The following is an 11,238-nucleotide window of genomic DNA, read 5'->3' on the forward strand; positions in this document are numbered from 1 at the left end:
TTCGCTGAGACAGACGTTTCCAGAGCAGGCTGCTGCTCGGGATCTGTCCAGGACTTCATTGGAGGCTACTATCCTGCTCTTCCTGGCTCGCTGATGGTGACACAGAAAAAACAATGTTAATTACCGTCAAGATTCTCCTTTTGTTGCTGAAATAGTCTTTGTAAATAACAGCATTTATTGGAAAATAAATCTTTGTTTTGTTCACAAACACACTACACATCAGCTCTGCTTATATGACGGAGCCACTGAATTGAGTGGTTAGTGAGTTACTTTAGGAGGCTATAACCAGTTATAGCAGCACTGCAGGCTGCTTAACCTTCTCAGTCCTCCAGATTACACTAATGTATAAACACAAAATTAGTAGCAGTATTTTCTAAACTCCTTATACATTTCCATGAATAAAAAAAAAAAGATGGATTTGAGCGAACATGCGTTTCGATGCCCATAGCACAAAGGCTTGAACTTAACTAGGATGGGTAATGCATCCAAAAGCTGACATGTTTCTAAAAGAAAAGCCAAAAAACAACAACCTTTGATTGAATCAACTGCTTTTCGTATATCCCTTATAAATTGCAGATCTAAACATGCGTTATTGATGACAAACATAAAATGTTACCCCTTACCACTGTTTTGTCCTGGATCTGTTGTGAGGCTTTGAACACCACAACTGGAAACTCCAGCTGTAAGCACTGGATCCACTTCTCCACATTTTCCTTTGGTACCAGATCTACAACAAAAGATAATTTTAAAAAAACAACATTTAGAGTCCAGACAACTTATTTAAATCCAAAAACCCTCATCAGTGTTTATGTGTACGCGCTTGACTTTAAATCATATTGCAGCATCTCATGTCCATTTACCTATTTTGCTTAAAACCAACAGCAGTTTCTTTTTGCCTCCCCTCTGCAGCACCGCCTCCTCCAGCTGTGGACACCGGCACCCCATTGGATCACGTGCATCAAGCACTTCTATTACTACATCAGAGGCATCAATTACCTGAAAGAAATTCAAGGGAGAGCAGGTTAAATATCAGGTCAAAACCTTTTTTTTCTACAATAAAACACCGACTTGGATTGTGAAGTGTTACCTTATTTAATTCAGCGCAAAGGTACTGTTTTGAGCCCTTGTCTGGGCCGAGCTCTTTCTCTGGCTGTTCGACAACCACTTCCTATGGAAAGAAAACACCCAAAACAATCAAATTAAGTGATAAAATGTGTTACTGAATAAATATTTAAATGTTTGCCTTTTTACCTGTAGAGGCTTCTTGGCTTTGGGTTCCGTTTCTTTTTTCCCGGTAACTTTCTCCCTTTTTCTCTTCTGGGCCCGCTCCACTTTTTTTGCTTGTTTTTTTTTGTCTTTTATTTCGTCAATCTGCAAGAAAGAAAACATGAACAATAAATACAACAGCTTAAAACTATTATATCAAAATGTGAACAACTGAGGGGTACACATTGCCAAAATACTGGTTAAGTAACACCGTAAACCTCTAGAGCAAGTACCAGCCATCTTGTTGTAACAAAAAGTTGCAAAGTAGGGCAGTATTAGTTTATTTATTAAAGTTCTGCATGTTTTGAAACACAGGCTAGGCTTAGGCTAGTAAAGATATAATCATCTGTGATATAAGAGCAAACTGTCTTCTAAAGATCCACACTGTTCGGGGCCACCTGGTGGTTGCATTGGAGCACAAATAGTTTCACTTTTTCGATTCTATTGGAGCATTATTCTCATCCAACTGTATAGCCTGGAGCTTTTAAGGCAATACTAACCAATATTCATTATTATTTCTAATGTTTTAGCAGATTAAGTGTCCATACGCGTTTTTGAAATAAAGCTCAGGGAAAACAGTTAATCTGTCAACTTGGTAGATATGGTCAAGTATAATTTTATAAATCAATCATATGTTGTAAGTCGTGTATCTAGTAGTGGTGGTCTAATGGATAGTGAGGTGAGCTGAAGATCGGAAGATTGAGAGTTCAAATCCCGCCTGGAACACCACCACTAGTGTGCCCTTAGTTAATCCAGGGAGAATGTCCCTGTAATTTCAAGTCGTGTCAGCTAAATGAAATGGATCCAAATGTATAGTCCAAAAAAAAAATATTCAGATGCATTATTCACAGGATCTTAAGAAAAGATAATGGTGGTATTGCAACTTAAACTATATTAATCTAGACAAATATTTTATATCACATTTTTCACTGATAAAGCATCTCCATTTAATCATTAAAGCTAATATAAATGCACAGTATGTAAACACAAGTCTTATTTATAGTGTGTTGTAGTGTATGCATTTACTACAAATTCCATTTAATTTAATGTTACATTGAGTTTGTATATTGGCACATATCTCCATTATGAATATATAATAGAGTACGCATGATGCCCACCTCTTGCCTCCTCTGCTCGGCCTCGCGGAGGACCTCCTCTTTGAAGGGAGCGCTGTTGGGCACGCCGAGATCCTTCTTAGGCCTTTTGCTCGCTCCTCCTTTCTTCTTTAACTCTTTTCTTAGTTTTCTGGTGTGATCCTTGACCTAAACACACAACAAAATGTAAACAATTACTTTAAAAACAATTTAAAAAATCTAAACGAGTAAGGCATGTGGGTGTCATTAACGTTAGCCGCCTCGTTCACATAGGCCTCATGGTGTAAACACATGCGAACCTTTATTTTTTACAGGAAAGTATTACAAAAAGTCAGACACTTACCTTTTTCTGTATTTTATAGCGTTGGGAGCACGACACCCGCTTGCTTGCTTTCTTTAACTCTGAAGACAAAAAAAGACAAAAAATAGTTATGCGTCGGTCAGTCAACGTTACCGTAAAACGAGGCTAAAGCAGACTGACAAATTGTGTTTTTTTTTGCAATCAACATATAGTTTATTAGCTGGGAGAATCAACCAAATCATACAGAATTAATTAGTTGTTTTTAAATAAGCTTACATATACATTTAACATAGCTATCAGTGCGCACTTACTTGGTCGCTTCATGGTGGAGCTGTCGATCTGCCAATGTGCTTTTTCTGCTCTCACACGTGGAGCAGTGCGCAAATTTGACGCTACGTCATTTCCGCTTTTGTCAGCGACACGGCACCTGTCCCGCCGCCTGGCGAGCTGGAGTACAAGTGTTCAAGCGTGAGACTTTAACCACTTTAATCATTTCAGAGTATCATTCTTAAATATTTATACAAATGTTATTAAGAAATGTTTTATTGTTTTCCTGTTTGTTTAGTTTTTTACTTGTAAATCTCCATATTTATTGTACGTTGGTTTGTTTGACATGTTTGAGTCACTAAAAAAGATAGGGCTGGTAACTGAGCAGAATGCTATAAATACTATGTGAACACAAATAAAGAATTAAACAAATAAAAATGAAATGTATTCAAATGCAAGGAAGCCAGACTTCCAGGTCATGCCACCTGTTTACCTAGTTAATTAATTAATTGGTGATGAAACAATAATCTACAAATTCACATTAAAAATTCATTTGAAATCATTCCCTTGTTATTAAGTCCTGCAAAAGTCGAAGAAATATAGAAAAGGGAAACGTTATAAAAATTAAATAAAATATTTTTGGGTATTTAATTTCGCATAGGTGTTACTTGTTTTTCAAATATTTATGACTGTGCCCCTGCAGTGAGCTAATATTCTAATTTGGTTTTCAAACACAATTTATAAAAGTCTCTCTTTACTGCGATGATGGTGTCCACAAACTGTCCTGTATAGACAATGATGTAGTTCCCAACTTCCCACACTATGTTGTTTGTATTTGGGACTTCTTATTACTCAGATAGAACATTTTCAAAATAAGATACAGAATGCTTTGTTTGGTCTTCATGTATAATTTCAAAGCTTGTTCACAGTGGGTGTGCTTGACCTGAGAACCACAAAAGTGTGCATCCGTTCAAATGTAATGATATTACATGGCCCTTTGACATGTTATGCCCTATTAAATAATCAGCCTTGAAATAACAGATTTCTAATGTCATAGTGCATTAGTATAAAATATAGGCTACTGTCTTTTTCTGTTAAGGTGATGGCAGCAGGTGTAACACCATTCAGTGACCTAATTAGTGTTACGTTACAGCATTCAAAGCCGAAACTAACCCAAATCCGTCGCCTCTGCAACTCAAAAATCTAGCACAATCAGTGGGGTCACAGCATGGATGGGTCACAGACAATCTTGGGGGAACGATGAAGAAGGAGCAGCAAGCGGAGAAGACATAATTCCGGGTCACGTGATTGGGTCGAGCATCTTTTTTGGTCCATTTTGGAGAACAGCGAATGCTCCGTGCAACCCAAGACAATGACCAAACTGCAGTTTTTAAACGTCTTTTTGACTGAGCGTCTCATGCTCGCTGCACAGGAGATATACAAATCTGTCGAGGATACTATTTTGGAGTACCAGGAGGAGATAGCGATCAGGGAGCGGGAGAACGATCATTTGAGACGCAGGCTGCGAGACGCTGGGATCGAAATATGGCCAGGTTAGCTCCGCAAAAAGCTAACAGTGCAGTTGCGCCCCTTTATTTACAGTCTGCCAAGTCTTGTGGTGGCATTTGGTAGTAAAAGGAAAATGACCACCTAAAAAATAAATGTCACAACACACCAAATACTGTCAGAAGGATGTTGACTCACTTCCAAACAAGTTAACTTTAGCAAGCTAGTTGACTTTAGCTGCTGTTGTTGTGGAGCGGCTAGCGCGTAGCAACCTTTGTTCGTTAGCAACCAGCTAGGTTAGCCTATACATGGTTTAGCATGTAGCTTAAACTGCATACTAGTGTGCGTTTATACGTATTCAGTGTTCTTATTCATGATTTATCTGACAGATACAACTGCACACAACGGCAAACATTTTTTTCATAACAATCACTTGTTGTTTCACAGTGTTTGTTTTTGTTTACTCCAATATAGTACAACTCTAACCACACAGTAAACTTATGGCTGAAACTACTGCAAGTGTTGCCCAAGGTGCCATTGTTTATTTTGAGTGTAAATACGCCAAGTACTCTTATATTTAGACCAGTTTGTACAACATGTTTACATAAACTTTCACTTGACATCTATCTTTTTGTTTTAAAATGGTTAAATGTCTCAATTACATCTATTGTGATTAATGGTACACAATCCTTACAATCTCAAGGGTTTCCCCGGTATTTACATGTACTGTTTTGTAGAAGACTTAAAAACATTAAATGAAAAAGTATTGCTTAGCAGCCCCTGATTTTTTAAACTAAACTTAATTGATAATTGATCCAGGAGGCTAGACAATATCCTGGGGCAAACAGTAGTGCAGTACTGTTTATTGGACAGCTTAGTTACAACTAAGACATGTTGTGTTTCACCACTGCTACAGATTTCAATTGGATATTTATATTCAAAGTTTAAATACTCTTAAAACTTTGTCTATCGGATATTGTTGGAAACTTGAATTATTTTAGTGCTCACAGAAAACATAGAAGCTTACATCCATGAAGGACCAGGTCTGCAAAGCTGAATTAAAATATGTAGTTTGTTTATTTGTTGTTTAAGTTAACAGGACAGTAAGTTCAGCTCAGCATTTTTCATGTAAACATATTCGTTGTGAAGGGGTGGTTTACCAAAAAACAATGACGTGAATATTTTCATCTGAACCTTTTCCTTGTGTTGTGTTCTCAGATCGTCCATCCATGGTGCTGTTGGAAGAGGAGGATGGTGAGCATCCCCGTCGTGAGTGGAGTCCCAGCATGGGGCATGAAGAGCGCATCCCAATTCAGATTAAGGATAAAAGAGATCTCCGGCCCGTCCAAGGAGATGATCAGCTTCGTGGTCATGGCTCTTGCACCACACCCGAGAACATGTTTACTCCCCCTCGTGTTGTGAATGAATATCCCCAGGAAGGCCCGCACACATCCAACCTTCCTCAGAGTCAAGGTGTGGAGAACAGGGAGAGGGATCCTGCATCTCGGGGGTCCTCGAGACACGTGAAGGTGGAGAGTGGAGGAGCCCACAGAGGCTCTACTTCCTCCAACAGCGGCGCCCAGCCCCTCGCACCAGTCAACCCAAACTGCTCGAATGAGAACAACATTGACATTATTGGGGTAGAGAATGGAGGACAGATGATTGGTGCTAAGGGAAATGGAGCTGGTGCTAACAGAGGGCAGGCCTCTCAAATGCGCAATCAAGGAGCCAATGCCGTGGACTGCCCTCATCAAAAATCGCCCCTACAAGGCCAAATATCTTCCTTTAGCTGCAAAGTGTGTGGGGAGGCGTTTAGTCATGCTGGCCATCTGCATGTGCATGTACAAGTGCACACTCGAGAAAAACCTTACCGCTGTGGAGTATGTGGGAAATGCTGCAGCTCCTCGGGAAGACTGCAGGAGCACCAGCGTAGTCACACGGGAGAAAAACCATTCCGCTGCCAGATTTGTGGAAAGGGCTTCACACAGATGGCTCACTTGAAGGTACACATGAGAATCCACACTGGGGAGAAGCCATACAGTTGCCCTGTGTGTGGCAAGTGCTTCAGCCGCTCTGACAAAATCAAAAGGCATCTCCAGACCCATAGCCGCGAGGGAACATACTTCTCAGGGCAATGATGTTAGTGCTGATCCAGTTTGTGACTCCTATTGATGAGGGATATTTACCTACAAAAAGCTAAAAACGCTGCCAATAAGAAAAATGCTTTTTTCTTCCTACTTTCTAAAAAACTAGGGATTCTGCAACTCATAGAGAACGTTTCTTATCTACCACTTTTCCGAACCATATTCCCTCAACAAAAGTTTTATTAGCCAGTTTAGTATGTCATCTACTTATTTTTTTCACCTGTAACTGGAGTATTACATCTCTTAACAGAGTTGAGTTATTAGCTAGACTTTTCTGAATGATGTAGACTTTCCTTAGTCATAATTAGCATGATGAAGTCTTCCACATATGCCTTGAAACTGAAATGCATTAAGAAATGCAACAATGTTTAACACGGTCATGGCTTAATACTAACCTGTCATTTCATATTCATCAGTCTACAGTTGAGTTTCAAATGTGCAGACTTGACATCTTTCTTGTAATACTTATTTTAGGTCCTAAAAGGAGAAGTCAGTACATGAAATGATCCCCATTTTTCTCAATTAATAGAGAACTAATGGCCTGCCAAATGAAACCTGTATGTCATCTGGTTAAGACTAAAACTGCCAGCAGTTTTTTTTATGTAGCAATTAAAAAAAGGCACTAAGTTCAGGTGAACAAAAAGCCACTGAAATGCAGCTTGAAACTGTGGACTTGACTGAAGTACACGAGAAGTCTGACCTCGCACTTACCTCCTTTCTTAGTCATTATTTGAATTTGTTGAGTGCTGTCTGTTACATAATTGCACAGCTAAACACTGCCATCTCACATTGTCAGTGCTTCATGTGGTCCATTGAAATATGGATCGATCTATTGTGAGACTGCTCCACTATTTAATGAACTAATGTGATATTTTGTAAAGTACCACTAGTCTATCGTTCATTTTGGATTCTAATGGTGTCTTCTTTTTTTTTGTATGACATGCACTATTGCATCTGTTTAAGACGGTGCTGAAATTCACTCTATACTAGGGCTGTACAGTGATAGCTGAACTTTTCTTCAGGGGTCTCAGTCTGAAAAGATTTACGTTCACCTATGTTTCCACCTCAATGTTCATTCACATGGGAGCTGCCTCGAATATGGTTGATTTTCAGACGTGATGATTGGTTTTTCATGGAATCACACACTTCCACTGCCCACCTTGGACTGATCCTGACCCTACACTCTCCTTTCTCCTCTCAGGACTAATGCTGCATTCATAACAAGAGGGCATACCAGAAATACTAACGTCTGATTTGAAACACCTTTTTCAAAAGTCAGAAACTCAGGGTTTGTGAGTTTTCTCATGGAATCTGTCCCTGCTTGTAGCAGAAAAATCGAAATTTGCATCTGAATGTCCTGCAAGAAGAGGAACTAAATAAAATGTGTGACAGAGTGCGTCAGAGCTCAGTTGTTGCTCTGGGTCGCACACCAGTGAACCCTTAAAGCGTGATGAATGCAGCATGAGACAACTTCAGCACGACCTCACAGCCGACCAGCAACCCTACACTCACAGTATTCTCGGGAACACCTATGCTCCCCCTGCACACACTAATGTACAGTGTTGTCTCATGGCGTATTAAATGTTATTTTTTAATAAACTAGCAATTGAGTATCTTTTGCATTTGTCTTGTATTATATGCAAACAGAGATAATGTGAAATGGAGCTGATGATCCCTGCTATCGACCTACTTGATACACAGGAAAACCTGGAGTCTCTTCGGGGACAGGTAATTCTATAGACAGACTCCGGTTATTAAATAACAGGTTCTATAGCGTTAACGATGCGCCACTTAGTTGTGACATTGAGTCAATATCCATCATATCATAATGGCTTACTGGCACCTGTGTTTTTCCCTCTGTGACCTCAGTTATACAGTGACTGACAATCAAGTTAGACTGCAGTTAAAAAAGGCCCATTGGAGATTATACTTTCTGTCATGCAACTTAAAAGGTCCCCGATTATACTATTTTTCAACAATACATAATAGGTGTCAGATTGTCAGAAATACCAAACAGATCATGGATTGTAGCATCCCATAAACCCCTCTGTTTCAGTCCTGTTTAAGAAGTGCTGATTCTGTATCTAGCCTGCGAGATGTTTGGTTAAAAATAAGCCAATAGTGCTCTCGAGATTCAGGTGATTAGGTGGGCGGGTGTTACCTTGGTTGGTTATTGGCGAATGGTTGCACAACCCACAGGCACAACTGTGACACAAGTTGTCAAAATCTGATCAGCTCATTTTCAGACAGGGTTTTATATAGATGGATCAGGACAAACAGAGATAATCTTTTTACCCGAAACTTTCTGAATCTCTTTACACAGAGGGGATATTTGTATATAAAATAAATGAAAAAGTGTATTTTGCATAATAGGTGACCTTTAACTCTAAATTCGACTGCTCTGCAATAAAACACATTGATGTACACACCACTAAAAATCCTCAGACTCATTATGTGCTCACAGCCAGTACATATTTTTTTCAAATAGTGTATAACAAAGATGTATACGCCTGCAGTAACAGCAATGCAACACCTGATGGGGTACTTTCCATCTCGATGGTTTTTAAGAGTGAACTTGCCAATCCTTTTTTTAAATCTCCACCTTTTTGGCCAAATGTTCTGGTATGTAACTTTATTTATTTATCTGACTGATTAAATGAAACTGGTGAAATTGAGATGAGTGGCTCTGGTTCTAAAATTATACATCAATTTTCGTATTGAAAAATAAATAAATATAACTTCAATTTGTATTTGCCATCAATAGGTTATAGCCTTGAGTATTCAGCCAATATACTCATAATAAATTATCTGTCTTCTGCTAATGTACATGTATTTGATTGCATGACACCTACTGCTGGAACAGATGTTAACACTTGGAATCCTCCAAGCTTAATATCTGAGAAGAGAATGGATAATTGAGAGAGACTGAATGCCCTAACAAGCTTTATACACCAGTCAATCATGCAGAATGAATGAAAAATTATGTTTTTGAGATATTAATTATTACTCAGTCCTGTGATATGAATCATGGTCATAACAATGTATTCTTCTATGCCAACAATAAAGCTGGATTGAGTTGAATGACAGGGAGTCTTACCAGGAGTCATTTGGACAGAGCTTTGTGATTTGCAGTGAGATGCCTTGTCTCCTCGAGGTGCTGGCAGGCAGGAAATGGTGGATGCAGACGACAGGAAGAGCCAGGAGGTCCAATACTATGAGACCAGGAGACTGAGGGTATGAGAGCAGTTCATATGTAGGATTTCATTTGTTCATATCAAATGTCAGTAGCTGCCAAACAGAAGTTATGCAGTTAAACATCCCTTGTAGGTGAATCCATCTGACCATCCAAGCTTTCTACTCTGTTATTGTCTGATGATATAATGTATCAGTACAATGTGTTATCAGCAGTCAATATCAGATGCTGACGTGTTATAATATTCATATGAGAATCGTGCATCATCTAATCTTTTTTAATTGTTCTCCTCGTATAATTTTCATTGCTCAGTGTTTGATTTTTAAAATACACCCCTCATTGATTTAAATTATTTAATGTCAAAACATTTCATTGTATTTCCAGTGAGCTTTAGCTGCAGGCTTTTCAGTCTATAATTATATACTGTTGTGTAATTGACACCTAGAAAATGTGATTCAATTTCAAATTATTAAAAAATATATCTTCTCCCTTAGGCTATCTGGCCAATGTCAAATTCGCCACTTACCATCCGGACTATTTATCTCATAGAAAGTGACTATATGAAAGCCTGTTTGGCCTTTCAACATCTACCTTTTGTGTATTTGCAACACCATCCATCCATCTTCTCCCGCTTATCCGTGGTCGGGTCGCGGAGGTAGCAGTTCCAGCAGAGAGCCCCAAACTTTCTTTTCCCTGGCCACATCAACCAGCTCTGACTGGGGGATCCCAAGGCGCTCCCAGGCCAGCGAAGNCTTGAATGAGCCGGGCGGTGTGTCACATTTGTTTAAAAAAGGTAGCGACAAAAGCAGGCAATACCACGCATTTTAAACTACACCTAAAACACAACCACTCCATTCCGTTTTCCCAGCTGGTAGCAAACACCATCCATCCATCTTCTCCCGCTTATCCGTGGTCGGGTCGCGGAGGTAGCAGTTCCAGCAGAGAGCCCCAAACTTTCTTTTCCCTGGCCACATCAACCAGCTCTGACTGGGGGATCCCAAGGCGCTCCCAGGCCAGCGAAGAGATATAATCCCTCCATCTGGTTCTAGGTCTACCCCTTGGTCTCTTCCCAGCTGGACGTGCCTGGAACACCTCCCTAGGGAGGCGCCCAGGTGGCATCCTAACTAGGTGCCCGAACCACCTCAACTGGCTCCTTTCGACGCGAAGGAGGAGCGGCTCAACTCCGAGTCCCTCCCTGATGACCGAACTTCTCACCTTATCCCTAAGGGAGACACCAGCCACCCTGCGGAGAAAACCCATCTCGGCCGCTTGTACCCGCGATCTCGTTCTTTCGGTCATGACCCATCCTTCATGACCATAGGTGAGGGTAGGAACGAAAATGGCGCGGTAGACAGAGAGCTTTGCCTTCTGGCTCAGCTCCCTTTTCGTCACAACGGTGCGGTAAAGAGACTGCAGTACCGCTCCCGCTGCTCCGATTCTCCGACCCATCTCACGCTCCATTTTTCC

The 11,238-nt window shown here is 40.2% G+C and overlaps 2 protein-coding genes across 3 annotated transcripts in view; one reads left to right on the forward strand and one right to left on the reverse strand.

The window, feature by feature from the left end:
- gnl3 (G protein nucleolar 3) overlaps positions 1-11,238 on the reverse strand; it is a 30,989-nt gene that overhangs the window by 3,829 nt on the left and 15,922 nt on the right. Inside the window, exons 2-9 of the mRNA XM_010768334.1 lie at positions 2,973-3,108; positions 2,704-2,762; positions 2,385-2,528; positions 1,252-1,371; positions 1,088-1,168; positions 861-996; positions 624-727; positions 6-90 (exon numbers count right to left, since the gene is read on the reverse strand). Of these exons, the coding sequence (XP_010766636.1) occupies positions 6-90; positions 624-727; positions 861-996; positions 1,088-1,168; positions 1,252-1,371; positions 2,385-2,528; positions 2,704-2,762; positions 2,973-2,985 (742 nt within the window). The 5' untranslated portion in view covers positions 2,986-3,108. The remainder of the gene's footprint in view (positions 1-5; positions 91-623; positions 728-860; positions 997-1,087; positions 1,169-1,251; positions 1,372-2,384; positions 2,529-2,703; positions 2,763-2,972; positions 3,109-11,238) is intronic.
- Positions 4,106-8,183, forward strand: LOC104943006 (zinc finger and SCAN domain-containing protein 22-like). Of its 2 annotated transcripts, XM_010768327.1 has the most exons (3): positions 4,106-4,481; positions 5,653-6,437; positions 7,780-8,183. In XM_010768327.1, exons 1-3 carry the CDS (start codon positions 4,301-4,303, stop codon positions 7,783-7,785), a joined length of 972 nt encoding a protein of 323 aa, XP_010766629.1. In that variant the 5' UTR covers positions 4,106-4,300; the 3' UTR covers positions 7,786-8,183. The 2 variants fall into 2 exon arrangements, with proteins under 2 accessions (XP_010766629.1, XP_010766628.1); XM_010768326.1 differs by having other exon boundaries at positions 5,653-8,183.

This window comes from Notothenia coriiceps, unplaced genomic scaffold (assembly GCF_000735185.1).
Source record: "Notothenia coriiceps isolate Sejong01 unplaced genomic scaffold, NC01 NC01_scaffold00005560, whole genome shotgun sequence".
NCBI lineage: Eukaryota > Metazoa > Chordata > Actinopteri > Perciformes > Nototheniidae > Notothenia > Notothenia coriiceps.